General features: G+C 36.1%; 1 protein-coding gene across 4 annotated transcripts in view; it reads left to right on the plus strand.

The window, feature by feature from the left end:
• The window catches only part of LOC129952047 (protein grainyhead), a 295,779-nt gene that overhangs the window by 47,766 nt on the left and 230,801 nt on the right, over positions 1–17,212 (plus strand). For all 4 annotated transcript variants that reach the window (XM_056064472.1, XM_056064474.1, XM_056064473.1 and 1 more), the window contains exon 2: positions 4,430–5,961. In XM_056064472.1, coding sequence (XP_055920447.1) covers positions 4,904–5,961 — 1,058 coding nt within the window. In that variant the 5' untranslated portion in view covers positions 4,430–4,903. The remainder of the gene's footprint in view (positions 1–4,429; positions 5,962–17,212) is intronic.

Here is a 17,212-nt window from a genome sequence, read left to right on the forward strand (position 1 = left end):
GTTTATATCTGCTTCGTCCAGTGAACGCATTCAAATATGATCTTGATCATTTTGAAGCAGAGTACTCTTTTTAATATATTCTTCAATCTAACATGTATCATTGTTTGGCACTGGAAAGGTATCATCATTGCTGATTATTATTACACACCTGGAAGGCAATCCCAACTTTTATACATATCATATGCACAACAGCATAGCTAACATCCTTTGTTTTTTCTTCCTAAGTGCCCCCCTTCACGTTCATTTGGTTATACGTCGTTTACGATGGACGTATTGTCGGCAAAGTCTAATATGGTTGCGGTCGTACTTTTCCTATTTAATTTAACAAAATTGCCCGCTTTTCTAGACCCCTGGCCGACCGGAACATTCGTAGTTGGTTAGTGGTAAAGACGTTGAGATACCTTAACATTTTTGTAAACCGAATATGCCGCATGTCCAGACCCACAGTTGCTCCAACTGAGGCTGCTGGTGATGCTAGTTAAAGTTACCTCATGGAAGACAAAAAGATTTGCATCCGGTCGAATGCAGAAGAGAATAATGGAACAAAAAGAAGGTTTAAATTGCTTGTTAAGTGGCGCTTTGGGGCAATCAACCGCGCGTTGCTATAGTTGACTCAGTGATTCAACATCACCGCTCTTTTCGTTCGTTCCGGCTATGTGTGTCCAATAAGGGAAAATAGCTTAGTTTAGTTTCCCTAAGGTGAATTTCAGTAGAAGCAGCAGCAGGAGTGCCCTTTCAAAGACCTTCGAGGATTTTCTTTTTCATCAGAGTAACTTAATGGTTTTGTTTCTTCAGTGACCAGAGCTTCATTTTCATTTTGTCAAGACTTTTAAACTAAGGATGAGCCCCGGAGAAATCGACCTTCTTCTCTTCTACGAGCATCAGACAGTGATGACGGTAGTATGGTAATGAAAGCCTATCCATTTTCTATTTCCAAACAGTGGCAGTGCTGGGTGCTGCCTGATGGTAGCTTGCAGAAGCATCAGCATCAGCATGAGCACAGCTCTTCATTATACCGTGCGACATTCCAAAAACGACTCCATGACAGTCGAGGCTATTTGAATTGCTTCTTCTACTTCTTTTGCGACTTCTATAAGTATGACTACGACTTCGTTGTCGAGGCTGACACTGAATCAAAGCCAATCCTTGATTAATCAAGCTATTACGGTGTTTCGGTCGTTCGGAGACGGTTGCTGCAACGCCACCGAAGCCACGATGCCCTCATTTGGTTTACATCAGAAAAAAAGATGGAATTAAAGGCACGGGCTGAAGGAGGAATATGTTTGATATGTTTACTTCCAGAGAGTCAGGGAACAGAGTGAGTGTGGTATCAGCTTTAGCTTCAGCTTCAGCATTCCTTTTAAAAGATTTATGCCAACATTTCGTGTGTACCTACTGCGGCTGCCATCAGAAGCGCAACACTGGAGGTCGATGGGGGATACGCTTACGCAGTTCATCATCTCGCTGGAGGGTCTGCTGCATCACAAGCATCAGAAGAGACTTTCTGCTGCTCGATGCAGCACTCTAAATCATTCCAGATGCTTTCCCGAGATAATAATGGATCGCGAATACTGGCAATTTGCACCAATTGGTGATCGGTTCGAGCACACACGCGGTACACACCATCAGCGAACGATGCGATAAAATTGATCCCACTACTTAAAAAATGGCGGCCATGATTAAGGCCAATAAATTATGAAATTTTCTTTATCCTTTTTCTTTTTTTAACTGATGTTGGTGGATTCAGTTCCCAAGGAGACGGAGACGGTTCAGTTTGGTTCGGTTCGGTTCTCAGTGGTTCTAGGGTGTGAATGGATACAGTCCTTTCTTGGGATGTAAGTGCACTGTGTGCACATGATGGTTGGGGGGACACCATACTTGGTGGACGACTTTTTTTCATGTTACCTTTTTTTGGAGTGTGTACTCGATGGCACAGCGCTGCACCATAAATAAGGTTCAACTTTTTTTTCTTTAATATGAGACGCCCCCCACATTAATAGTTAAATTACAGTTGTTGTGTTTTTATTTTTTTTCTTTGAAACCACGGGCCTGACCGGACGGACAATATATCATATAGAAGTGGGACGGCAGAGGGGGGGGGGGGATTGTAACAGCTTGAGTGTAAAATTGTTACTTGAGCGGTTGTACGTGTGATGTTATGTGTCCAATAGCTTATTGTCATAATGATAAACGATTAAAGCAGGCGGGAGTTCAAAAACACAAGAGGTCTTTACCACAGGGGGTCTTTCAAATGGGTCTTTTGTCTTCCAGCTGAGTGTTGTAAATATCGTTCTTTTTTTAAATTTTGCTTGAATAAAATTTTATAAAAGTGAATCATACGTCAAAAGAATTTAATTGTTTTAGTTAAAGAACTTGGGATTAAATTAAGATAGCTTCTGCGATGGGATTTTTTGTGGGATATTCGCAAAATTAAGTTAGAAATTGGTCAAAAATGGCACATAGTTTACTTAATTGTCGTTTTTTTTCAGTCTGGATCAATTTGCATGGACAAATATTTTATCTTTAGCGTTTTGTGGGATATTCGTTAAGACAACAGCATTTAGCTTGCAAATAAAGTCGATTTGTTTCAGTAATTCAAAGCAACTTCAAACACAAATTAAAGGTTATGAGAATCCATATTTTTAAATATTCACAAAAAGAAAAAAATAAGTCGAAAAATAAGAAGTGGGATGTTCAAAAAGTTAAATTTTTTCAAAAGTTGAAAAGCTATTCAAACTTATTTAGAATCGGTTGAAAGTATTTCAAGTTCAGCATTTTTAAGGTTGGGATATTCACAAAACATAGTTAGAAAGCGGCTAAAAACATTCCAGATTTTAAGGAAAAGTGACATCAACAATTTGTTATTTAAATTTTGTGGGATATTGGTTAAAGAAACACTCTTAGGTCTTTTTAATAAGACCGATTTGTTAAAAAAATTACTCATAGGCATTCTTTAACGACTTCGTACAAATTTATAAGAAACCCAGTGTGGGATTTTCACAAAATGCATTAATACTTACTGGAATAACGTGTGAGATTTAAAAAAAAAAAGAGTAAATAATTATTGTTGGACTAAGTTCTGTTTGTTTTAAAAGTTGAAAATCTATTTAAACGTATTTGAAACCAGTTTAAAGTTTTTTTTTTAAATCAGCATACATTTCGAACTTGGGATATTCGAAAAACTTAGTAATCAACTGGTTTTTTAAAAGACTTAATAATATTTGTGATCACTTTTCTTCAAAATCTGTGTCAATTCATTTCAAAACGTTTAAGATTCTTAAAATACTGCATATAACTTTTTTAATTTATAAGAAATCCTTTTTTAGGATTTTTACAAAAAGTAAAACAAGATTACTGGAAAAAGGTTTATAAAGGTGGACAAAGTTTTATTTGTTTCATAAGTTGGAAATCTTCATAAACGAATTTTAAAACGGATTTTAGTAAAACTTAATTAACAACAGGCAAGAAAGAGTACGTAACTACATTAGCACTTCATTTGTGGGATATTGGAGAAAGTAACAATTGTAATTCCTAAAAATAAGATTCACTTGTTTCAAAAATGACCAAAACGACTTCATACAAATTTTTAAATTCATAAGAATTCCTTTTGTGGGATTTTCACATTAATTATTGGAATAAGTTGTGGGATATTGAGACAAAAAATTAAATAATAATTATTTAAATAATTCAATTTTGTTTCAGAAGTAATTTATGAAAAAACTTTGGGTTAAAGGCTGCAAAATTGTTCAAGTTCATAATGTATTCCAAGTTTGGGATATTCATATAAACAATGTTTCCACTTCGAAGGTTGCTTTATTTTCACAAAGTTTCTGCACAATAAATCCGCAGTTGTTTGTTTTTACTTTTGTATCACGTTTTTAAAAATTGTATATTTACCAATTATGGGATATTCAAAAAAAGTGGGTTAAAAATTATTAAATTTATGTGCACTTACAAATATGTCATTTAATCAATGAGTTAATTTTTAAGATCAGCAGAAATATTTTTAAACATTATTGCCATTTGTGGGATATTCGTATATAACAGAATTCTAATAAAAGTTTGAACCAATCGAACTAAGTTTTGTAATTTAATTGGTATTTTGAAGGTTCTTTAAACTCTTAAGACATTTAAAAATTAAAAGCATTAGTGGGATATTCGAGAAAGGACAACTTCCTTATCTTTTGGTAAGCACAATAAAATAAATACATGGCTACCAATACTTAAAAAAAAACCCTTATCCAGAGGCAAAAAGCAGTAGTCAGTGAGTTTATCGGCCTCCAACTTTCTAATAACATTCTACTCATATGGGATTTGACAAGTTATTCCTCAGAATTTGACGATTTTTGTACATTAAATTTATTATAATTTTGAGTCTTTTTCTTTTTTGAACATAAACTAATAAATTTCTTATTTTCTTTCATTCCAGACAAAAAAAAAACAAAAACTATTGTAATGTGACCTTCGCAGAAGAAATCATGCCTAACCAATGTAAATAATAATAATTAACTATATACAATAAGGAATCATCATTTTTTTTGTCAAAATACTCGATTCCAGAGTGCCATAAATGTTTAAGCCCTAAGACACAGAGCATCTAAGACCTCAAAACATAACAAATTCCGTCCAATATTTATACAAATTTTTCTGAGATTCAAGTGCCTTCATTAAAAAACGAAAACAAAAACATTATAAATCAAGCCATAATCTTCAATAAGCTAAGAGCACCATATTCATCATTACTAGAATTTAAAAAAAAAGGCTAAAAGACCTATAAGGATATACTCTCTAAGAAAGACAACATCATACTTAAGTCGTGCAATCAAAACACCTTTAAGCTTTAATTATATAAAAATATATATATAAAAAAAAACAAACACCGATTCAAAGAATCAACTGCAACATGTCATCACCACTCACATCACAAGACCTATCCATGTCTGCCGCCATTCATCAACAGCAACAACAACAACAACAGCAACAGCAGCAGAACCAACAACAGCGTAGTCACATCAACCAGACATCTCCATCGCCACCACATGCCACAGCAGCGTCACCCAATTCCGTCCATTCCAACGGCTTGCCATTGATTTCGCCGAATGCCATACATCGATCTCCAGAAAGTCCACAGCCAGAATTAGCCACCATGACAAATGTAAACGTCCTCGATCTCCATACAGATTCGTCCAAGCTCTACGACAAAGATGCCGTCTTCATTTACGAGCAGCCGAAAGTCGAGGATCAGGTGATCGACGCCCGAATGGTTGCCCAACTTAATCAGCCAACTATTCCCCAGCCACTGGCCAAGATCGAATTCGATGAGAATCAGATTATCCGTGTGATTGGACCGAATGGCGAGCAGCAGCAGATCATCAGTCGTGAGATCATTAACGGGGAGCACCACATTCTGTCCCGCAATGAGGCGGGTGAACACATCCTCACCCGGATCGTAAGTGATCCGTCCAAATTGCTCCCTAATGACAGTGCTGTGGCGGCCGCTATGTTCTCCCAGGCCCAGAAAATGGCCACCGATCACGGAGTCTATCAGACATCTCCCATGGACGCTTCCGTCCTGCAGCAGTATGACCCCGTCAAGACCGAGGACGACATGTACGAGGACTCTAAGAAGGGTGGCCAGATCTTGTACACCACCCATGACGATTCGAAGCCCCTGTCGGGACACATGCCCAACAAGCTCGAAGGAGACCTCTACCAAGATGACAAGCACATCGACTTGATCTACAACGACGGAAACAAAACTGTCATCTACACAACCACGGACCAGAAGGGCCTCGAAATCTACTCCGGCGGTGACTTGAGTGGCTTAGTGGCTTCGGCTGATGGTCAGGTCGTCGTCCAGGGAGGCTTGCAGTATACCACAGCTGGGACAGCTGGTGGACAGCCGGTGTACATTGTGGCCGACGGTAATTTGCCACCAGGAGTTGAAGGCCATTTGCAAAGGTAAGTGGGTTGAAGTTAAGTTAAAGTTAAGGTAGTACAAATATGCATACATAAACTTTGTGGGTTATAAATAGAAATAGAAAATCAAGCAAGGAGGCGATCGATCTAGAACCATGATTGCAAATTTATGAAGCATAACCAAAGTCCACTTGGAAGTTTTGAAGAGGGCGTGGGTACATTTTAAGTTTCTCTCCCATGTGATTTCCCTGTGCGATTGTGCGCGCCGATAAAGTAGGCCATAACGACGACGACGACGACAACGGACGTTATATACTCTCTGGCTTAAAAGAGTTAAAAGCGTTATATAGGTAGAACCAACGGTAGAAGTGGTGGGTTATGTTTACGAGTTGGCCATAAAGTTTGTTTGCGGGCTTTGGTTCGAGAGTTGAGATTGCGTAAGACAATCGCGCTAGAAGCACTGTCAGTCGGTTAGGTTCGTTGTGGTGTTATATGTGGCAGTGTCAGCGGAAAACGGCAGCGCAACGTCCTTGATGTTTTGAGCTGCGAGCTATAGAGATAAGCACAACAAAGTTCTTGTTATGTTTGTGGTTTTATGTCAGGAAGCTTATAGTTATTTTTGTTTTTTGTTGTTCTTGCTTTGCTTTAGCTTAAGTGGCTCAAGCAATTAGGTGTGAATGCTAAATTATATTTAATTGATATTTGTGTCAAGTAAGGAATTATTATGGAAGTCAACTTCAACTAAGTGGGATGTAAATCTCTTCCATGCACTATAGATAATATATAAAAGAGAGGAAATATAAGCATTAGACCATATCCGATTTCGAAAGTGAAGTTGTTTATTAGAATATCGTTTCCAAAGCAATATAGGTTGTTACCCTAAGCTTTTAATTTAACACCTTTAGCACGATTTTTAAATCAGTTGGCTTTAGATCATAGTCGAATGATAAGCCTTGGTGTTTTAAGTATCACAATAATTCATAGTTGACACAAATGGTCGAAAAATTAGGTTTTCTTGCAAATGAGTTCGATTAAAACTTTAGGATTCACTTTTAAACTAATAACACTTGATAAGCGGACCCCAAAAACATTGTTGTGACCTTTCCAGCTTACTTATTATATTATCATTTTATAGTACAAATCTCGAAAACTATTCTATTCGAAGTGAAATGTTAATTTTAACAACAAAATTTTTGTTAGAAATAACCTTTTAAGAGTTTCTTATTTTTATTTCTGATGCTTTCTGTTTTATACTTCAAATGAGAGTCTTATGAAAATGTAACCATACTCCTTAATGGATTTATGAAGGCGTCGTTACAGTTGTACTTTATTCAACTGCAGAAATTAAGAACAGTAGATAGATGGAAATATCCAATAATCAATCATCAATTTTAAATAATTTTGTTTCCAGTGGATTTGGCCAAATTTCTTCCATGATGATTTTCCATGTTTTAAAAGTAGCTAAACTCTAAAAACACTATTAAGGTACTAAGTATTTGACTTGAAGATTCTTAAAGTTTTTCCTTTATTTTTATTGATAAACCCGTTATCAGGGAATCGAGTATCCGCGAATGTAATTCTACATAAAAATCTGTAATCAAAAATATCCGATTCTCATACAAATTGAATATAAAATTAAAAAATCTAAAAAAATAAAATTATATCATAATTATTTGAATAACTGCATATTATCCTTTTGGAGCATTTAAATAATGAGTGTGTCACATTTTCCTCTGCCTTCAAACAGGCTACATAAACTTTCTTAAGGTACTTCAATTATTCAAACCGTTGCATTTGTTTATCTGAAATCTCATCATAAATACTTTATGTGAGTCTTTAAAGTTCACCTTTATCCTTGTAAATGTTTAACTATAAAAACATGTCACTCAATATTACCATAATTAGTCAAGATCAGAACGATCGCTGCTCTGCATCTGAACATTTACATGCGCTACAAGCAGCACACACTATATCAAAACAATCAGTATGAACCCCATATATACTCGAGCTCTTGTATACCCTTTAAGAAGAACGAAGGAAATGGTATTAATGTCCCTCTTTAACTATGTACTATCTGAATCTTGAGGAAAACACAACAGCCATTATGTAGCCCGCCTGACGGTCAAAAAATGCTCACGCAGCATGAACCACTAAACGACAACGACGACGATGAAGGTGACGCCCGCGTGGCGGGTGGATTCCGAAATGTATTTAGGTACCTAAGAATCTAAGAAATAACTAAGTTGCCCCCCTCTGGTCAAACGTATTAGCCATGGGACAAATAACAATCAGATCAGTGGATATCCCTTCCCTTACCTAACCACTGTGTTTCAGACAGAGTGGAAATTATTTTCCAACACCAACGACGACGACGACCAGACCACATAGTCCATCTAAATCTTATAGATTGACGATAGTTCCAAGGAACTATCTAAGGAATGGCATCGGCTACGGCTAGTTGGTTGGTTTTGCCGCATGGTGGTCCTTCGTTTTAACCATGTGCGCACACCACCGACCGACCGTTACAGATGCGCGCCCATTCGAAAGCAATTGCTTTAAGGTTGAAGTTGAATGGGATTTTCTCTTATTCATCTTTTTAAACTAACCGCAATCCAAAAAGAACCCCAGAGTCTCGAATACAAATTGAAAATGAAGGAAGGAGGAAAAGTTAAAGATATAGCAAAACCAAGTCAGGCCATTTCAAATGGCATTCAGATAAAGAAAATCAAAAGGACCTAAGGGACAATTTATCACCTGGCCGCAATAGATTGCTTTACGACTTTTGTGATCGATTTGGTGTGATTTCTTTTGGGCTTTAACTTATGTTGTAGCAATGATTTTTGGTCTAAGCTTAAGGTGGCAAATTATATCAATGATTCCATGATTCTCTATGATTCCATTTGTTAGAAGACCCTGAAGCATCGAAACAGTGGGTGATGAGATGATTATTATGAGGCGGTTATCTGTAAGATTACCAAGGGTAAGAAAAGATGTTTATCTATAGAATGGTGAATGGGGATTTATTGCTAAAGGAAATGGTTAATGTAGGGTAAAAGTGTGCTCTCTTATGGTAGTAAATTTAGAACTCTCAACAGCCATCTGGTAATCTAGAATTTGTTCAACTGCTTTGAAATTGGAGGGTTATTGTTTTTTAGTACCTATCGAGATTGTGCAACTTCCACTAAGAGATTTATCAGTGGACAGAAACAATCAAACATTTATAGTGAAAAGTCTTACAAATTCTTAACAATAGACCCTGTTTCGCTAAACCCAATGGTAGGAATAAGAAAATTAAGCCCGGGGAAGAGCTAGATTTTGGCTTGAAGTTCATTCAAATTTGTTACCGAAATTTTGTATTTCCTAACTTTCTTGTGACGCCATCAATACATAGAAATATCAAACGAAACGACTTTAAATGTCAAAGCTCAAGTCAAAGTTCTAAGGAATTTACTTAAATTTACTAGCTACATTTTGTATTCCCCTCAACGAATAATGAACATACTCAAAGGGCTAAAAGACACACAAGGAAGGGAACCCTATAGCATGTTATAAAATACTTTACAACATACTCCCCCATGTTTATCTACAGAAATTGTGTTGCGCGTGCCTGACACCTGATGCACGTACGTCCATTAATTTGCATAATTAAGTGGCTTCTCATCACCATCATCGTTGGGCCCTCAAACTCACCCTCACCCTATTTAACATTCATAAAATGCAACTAACAACGACGACGTTTCTGTCAGTCGCTGGACATGAATTCTTTTGTGAAGTGTTTATTATTGGCAGTGTTCAGCAATATCATTCTACCACGCCTTGCAAATTGTCAGAAAAAGGAAGGAAAAATCGCACAATGTAAATCTACTTATGTACACTTAAGAATTGTCTGGGAAACAATAATTATTCGCTCGAGTGATTTGTATGAATTCATTTTATTACAAAACGTTACTGCGATAATAATTAAATGTTACTTTTCGATGACTAAACATTGACCAAAAGGGTGAATATAATGTAAAATGTTGAGTCGTGTGGTTCTCTTTTTTGACAGGTGAGCTCGAAATGTTGCGTGACTTAGAGTCACGTAAAGATTGAGATAAGAATAATTTAAATACCAAGATAAGGTGAAATATCTTTATAAAAAGGTAAAAATAAATGACAAATAGTTGTTAAGGATAGATAATTATTTTGTAAGAAGAAACATATGCCAATTAAGCTATAGTAATCTTTTAATTGCTCGCCTTGTTTATAGAGGAAGAAGGAAGAGCTCCTTCTTTTGACATTTACATAATTATGGTTGAACTTGAACTCAATCAAGGTCGAACCATGTGGACTTCTAAAGCGACAGTTTCAAAAGCTTTTATGAAAAAAAATATTGACACGTGCCAGAGAATTTTAAAATACTTTAAAACATAAAAAGGCAATCAAGATATAAATTTACATAGATATCAAATCAATGAAAGTATTTGACAAATAAAAAAAATATCTTTCAAATCCGTAAAAAATGCCTTTCTTAAATTTTCACGAAGTAACTTTTTAAACATTAGATATGTAGTTCTTGTAGAAAAGAATTGATTTAGAAGAACTTACGCTCCTTATTTTCGAAGTCATTTATACGCAAATTAATTATCAGCTTAAGTGATATCTTGAACATTAGACTTCTGACAGAACGGTTCTTGCAACAATAATGGCAGAAACACAAACACGTTTCAGCTTCGGCTTCGCCTGACGTTTACGAGCTAAGCCACAGGAATTCAATCCATGCTATTACGATGAAGCATTGACCTCACTTTTCGTTTGACATAGGGCAGGATTAAGAGGTCAGGAGGCCTCTAAATCGGAAAAAAGAATTATCTGAAATTAAATTTTATTGTTAACAAACGGAACGACGAAAAATCGTTGATGATTTCGCTGAAATTTAGTTCTCGGAGTAAATGGCTTTCAATGTACATATTTTTTTTATAATTTTCGTTTTTGAAAATAAGCGCTGTCTATTGGAATTTGTTACCATCAAAACCAAATGCATTATCAAAGCAATTTCGAGGTTTGGGAACGTAGCTCTGAATTTTTGATTTTCGAGAATTTGGTAGTAAAATAGTTTCGGCGATTGATCTTTTCCATAGTCCTTTTCCTCTTTGTATGGGTCAATCAAAGACACAATTTGAACCAACTCATTGCCAGGACTAGGCTCTAAATCAACTGGATACACTTTCACCAATGCCTCTGCTGCAGCGTGCCAATTTTTAGCATGCATCTTCTCGATGTGGTTCAGGATTCTAAATCGCGAAGGAACAGCTTCATAGGCATGCAATTTTTCAGTAAGAGAAACGGATAGCTGGTCAATCACTGGGATGAAGACTTGCGTCTTGTGCTTTCCAGTAATCAAGCGGATTCAACCTCAAATTTCTCGTTCTGGTTCGGGTGCGTGATTGTACATGTTATTCAGTGTGGGATATATTTTTGCCTGCTTCCTCGTATTTATCAAAATCATTTCCTTTGGATTCCACGAATGATTTCAATTCAAGAATTATTTTGGGGTCTTGCAAAATCTTGTTTGTAGCGTTAAATCGCTCCAAGATATTGTTTCAAAATGTTGCAAACAAAGCGGTTTCAAGACCCCTCATCTTCTGTGGAAGGTCAGTTGCTTCATTCCTCACAATGTCTTTTTGCTCTGTATTGGAAGAAATGCTGGTGAGAGCTTCTTCGATTTCCGAATAGATGTTGACTAAGGCTTTCGGAGCTTCAGCTTGACAAGACCAACGAGTATCGCTGCTAATCTCTCTACACTTGATCAAATTTTTACTCTAACTAATATCGCTAAACTTTTTTTGGATAAGAAAAAAGGTACACATGATTGCACTCTTCAGCGTTATTACTTGTCTTTCAAAGATTTTCAAGAATTGGCTGCTAAATTTAATACGACATTGAATTTAGCCTTGAATGACTTTGGTTCATGGAAGGATGAATTTTATGACTGCATCTCGGCAATTGACGAAAAAATATTTCAAAATTCTCTGAACCATGCTTAAAAGTTTATGCCAAGAACGAAATTCAGCAAACTGAATCACTGTTTGGCGGAATCTAATAGTTTTCGAAAAGAATTTACAATTAACGAGACGAGTTTAATATTTAAGATCCTAACTGATTTAGCTAGAGCTAAATTACAGACCTCATAGGATTGATATAATTCATAATTGTAGCAATCTTAATCAAATCGAAAACGTTTATCACTTCCTAGCAAGATGTCCAATACTCCAAGAAACTCGACGTTTATACTTAAGGAAAAGCTTTATTTCTACGGAAGAGAGTTGCTCAATTCTAAATGGTGAGTGTGGTTGGAAAGTTCTTATCCGGTTTGTTACTGAAGCTATCGCTTACAGAAATACTTATGTAAATATCTTTTATAATCAATCTATTACCATCAGTAATATTGAAACCCTTAATCTGCTAATACTCTTTAATCGATTAATTCTATGTATGTTCATCATCACCAACCATCTTTCGTAAAAGGATCACATACGCCATGTTGGTAACAAATCTATGAGATCTGGCTGTTATCTGTGTGGCTTAAATAACCCTATGGCTGGAATATAATTAAAACAGTTGGGCCGGTTATTCTACAATTTACCTTTGTCTCGTTGACAGTATTGAATGAACTAACACAAATCAACCGTCATACTAGCACTTTCAGAGGCGTCCTATCATATATAGATATTCCTTTTTTAACCGTACTACACGAATGTAGAATGCTTTATCGCCCTCTGCCTTTTTCGCTCCCTTTCCTAATTTTCACAATTTTTCTTGACATAGGTAAGAAGTGCAGACAAATCTCTTTGAGTGTGTGCCAACGGACGTGACGCACCGAACAAATCAATAACTCAAACGCACCGCTTCCTGTAAATCAAATATTTGTTAAGAGACGATTAAATCCGGTATTCCGGCAAATATAGACAAATCCATCAAATACACTTGCGTCATCCATGCGTCGCGTGCGTTGGTCATTATTAATGTTCCTCTTTAAAATCACAATTGAATACCAATCGCATCTTATACCAGCAGCAGCTTCTGTTAATCGAAAGAAGCCTCCTCTGTGGAGCTATATTGAAATATCAATCTCACAATAGGAAACCTAAGTTGTAAAACTTTTCAATCACACAATGAAAGTCTTGAGACTCTAAGAAATTCAAAATGAAAAAAAAATGTCTCGTGATGGTGCGATGGTGGTGTCGCTTGGACTTTTTCACCTGACCTTCCTCCTCTTCTGACGCCGCTTAAGACTCATATGCGTGGTCTTTGTTTGTTGGTTAAAAAGAATAACAACAACAACAGAAAAAACAAAACAGAGGCCTGGTGTAGTGATGTCCATCTCGAAGATAGATATATGCAGCGATGAATCTGCACCGCGCCACTAAAAACCACCACCGCCACCGACCGCCATCGCCACCGTGCCAGGAGGCAATTGTGTACAGCGCCATCATCCATTATAACTGCGCATAAAAATGGAAAACGACCGAAAGACGATTTATCCATCCGTTAAGCAATTTTTGTACCGTTGTTGCATCAGCCGCTCTCACCGACCCACCTCTTCTATACTCCTTCACCATCTGATGCATGGATGCATGCATATATGCATGCATATTGCGTATGGATAAGCGAATATAAGTTGGTTCATTGATGATCGTTTGCTGGACCGTTTGCCAATGACCAATTTTACAATTCAATATGCAAGAAAGTTAGAGAGAAGGAGACAAATAGAGAAAGAGAGAGAGGGGGAGAGGGAGCGAAAGAAGCCTCATAGCACCCAACTTTTTTAATCTTCCTTGGATTCAATTGGAGAGAATGTGTGTGAAGATGGAGATTATGATGCAGATGATGATGACGCGGTGGAGGTGCACTGCATATAGGATGCAGGTGTGTCTCAGGGTTTATTGAATCTATGTAGGAAGTCCTCTCATCTCACACTCTGATACTCCGTTCTCTAACAAGCTTACATCAGCTAGTGCGAGGGACCATCATATATTCCTACTCGTATGTTAACTAACCAAAGACCGACTACGACGACGACGGACGATGGCCAAGTCCATGGACAACATGGCCTGTTTTTTTTTCTTCTTCACGCTCTATGCTCTATTGTGTATAGAATATAGCTCTTTATCATTCCGTTTGCAAAGTGTTCCTCTCTCAAGCCATCCTACTCCTGGTATTCTGTTCGGGAAGTCGGGATATTATAAATTAAAATGTTGCACTAGATATTTTGTATGCTATCCTTCTTTCACTTCATATACTATATCGCTACACGCCTGCACTGCAACTACTCAACTGTTTAACTGCTACTGCTGTGTGTGGTGGACCTTTAAATAAAGCTGCAGGGGAAAAAGCCCCCAAAATGAATACTGAACGAAGGCTGTTACGGCAGAAGCAGCAGCAACAGCAGCTTCTACAGAATGAGTCTGATTTATCTTCCTAGCTGCATCCACGGAAGTTATGTGCGCTCCACTGTGCAATGTGCATAGAGTAAGCGTCCGCACATCACCGCCTTCAAAATGAAACCATGTTGGTGGCATCAGCGCTTCATGGTACGCGTATATATATGCACCAGCACCAGCACCTACCATCAGCCATTGGGATGAGGTGTTTACTAATGAGCCTTGTTAGGTAATTTTTGTGGTCTGCTCTCTTTCCGCATGCCTTGCAGTTTTGTTCCTTTTTTTCGTGTTGTTGTTCTTTTGAAAATTTGGTATTCAGTATCATCGTATATCGTCGTCGTGGCCTGGTTTTAAGTTCTTTTACTAGTGCTCTGATGGTGATCAGCATCAGGAGCCGATTAGGCATGGCGATGGCAACAAACACACAGAAATTCCAAGAAGATCAGTGCCTCTCTTTGGAGTCTGGAAGGTATTTGCATTTGCATATATTGTTTTTGTCGTGTGTCCGTCCCAGGAGCGTCGCGTCGTTTGGAGGCTTCCAAAGACGATTAAGGACTTATCCATGCGAATTACTTAAGTAATTTCTGTCCACAGAGCATAGCTAAAGTATGTGGAGTCTATAGTTTACATTACACTTAAAGAATTTTTTATAATTTTGTAAAGTGAGCCAATCAATTGAACAATCTTTTCATTTGAAAAATTATTTCTTTTACTTGTGGATTACAAGTTTGAACTTACGTTCCACATACAAAAATCATTGGAGTTTTCTGACTAAACTCATTTTTTTCGCTGGGAAAAAATTGCTTGGAATTCTTTGAAATAATTTTTACAAAAATTGCATTCTATTCATATGCAAACCAAAGAAGTTGTATACAATCCACTTACTTTTCACTATCTACCTAAAAACTTTTCACAGAAATAGAGGTGAAAGCTTCCACTTTCCTGAAATCAGTTTCAATCAACTTTTGTTTTCATTAGCTATGGAACATTTGTAATTTTGGCATTTTTTATACATATTGTGTAGCTTAAAGTATTCTTCTTGTGGAACCTTTTGTATCTTTGTATAAATTCTACTTATATTTACATAGTTTACACACACAATCAAGTGTAATTAAATAAAGCTTCCTTTTTCATTTAATGTGGAACTTATGCATTTTTGGTATCAAAAAAAAAACTTTTTCGTAAATGATTGATGGTTTTTTATACTATGGAACACATATGTAAAGTGAAAAAATGTGGATTGTATTTTTTTATTGAAATAAAATATGTAAAATGTGGAACAAACTAGCTTTTTCTCATAACATGACTTTGTTTCCAAAAAAATGAATTAATTTGTTGATTAATTCTTTCACTTTCAATTTTATAAAAACCACATTCTTTTCCACTAGTTGCTTTATTATGTTCCACAAAATCATAAGTGAAATTCAACATTCTATTTCATTTTCCTTTTGAGAATATAGTTTCTACTTTCATGTAATTAGATTCAAGCAAATCTTTTTTTCGTTGGGTGTGGTACATGTGCAGTTTTTCCATTCTTCGAACAAATTTTGTAGCTGAAAGTAGTTCTCTTGTGAAAAATATTTCATTCTTTTCCAATAACTTTATCTATTGTAAAATGGCACCTATACCTTTTACTAATTAACCTTATACGTTCCATAAGTTCAAGGGTAAAACTAATTTTTTCATCTCGTGTGGAACTTGTGTGATTTCAGAACCGGAAGGAATACAAATTTAAACACTAGATTTTTTTAAAATACCAAAAATGTGTTCCTTAAAAGTTCTATGGTTTTTCATACTGTGGATCGTATAATTTACGTGAATATATGTGAAGTGAAAACATGTGGAATGCGTTCATTGTATTAACACAAACAAAGGGCAAAAAGTAGAATTAATTAGTTTTCTCTTTGTTTTTGTTTTCTTAACGAAGATGGATTTTCACCTGATTATATGAGAAACTCACCAAAAATTAAAACGCCCCTTAAAACGCCCACTTTCCACAGATCATTCTACATTTCTAAGTTTATTTATTTGATAACTATATACCTCTTTTTTATTGTGGCAGTACATCTCTCCAATAATTCAAACGAAAACTCTAGAAGAATCTTGATTAAGATTTAAGACTGCAGTTGAGTCCTTTTAGATGTTATTTTTGTATTTTCTTCGAATTGGCATCATCATCATCATAGACGTAAACTTAGACGCCTCTCTATCTATCCATCTGGGTAAAGATTTGTGTACTGGTGTCGATGTCATATGGAGTATGGTTTGGTTGGTTGGTCTGTCGGTCGGTGCACACACAAAAATGTTTTTCCAATTATTTTGCAACATTGCTTCATTAATCATGTAAATGATAAATCTGTGTAAGATGTCGCAATTTTTCACAAATAAAATAAAAACAACAAAATTCTGTTCATATTTTTTTTTTCATTCGTTTCCCTCTGTTGAATTATTTTGTTTCGTTTTATTTTTGCGAAAGCGACAAACATCTGCAATGTATCATGAAATTCAACTCTAAGCTATAATTTATAGTTTGGCAAGGAAAGTTTAATGTTTTGGATTAAAATAATTATTCAAGCACAATTCATTCAAAGATTCTTTCCTCATTCAATTTCGTGAATTTCACGTGAAAACATTTGTGGAATGCATCAATATTTCCCAAAAAAAGATAAACGTTTCTTCAATCACAATTTTGTATTATCCTTTTTCTTAGATATGAAATTTCACACCAAACTAAAATGTGGAACGTATTCAGTTTTTCATTCTATATTAGTTCCACAAACCCAAAATTCCTTTAATTTAAATAATTAAGGTCAGTATTCCTCATTCTTCCTCCATTCAAACTTCCTGGGAAATGAATAAAGTCAATACGT

Source organism: Eupeodes corollae, chromosome 3 (genome assembly GCF_945859685.1).
Source record: "Eupeodes corollae chromosome 3, idEupCoro1.1, whole genome shotgun sequence".
NCBI classification, from domain to species: domain Eukaryota; kingdom Metazoa; phylum Arthropoda; class Insecta; order Diptera; family Syrphidae; genus Eupeodes; species Eupeodes corollae.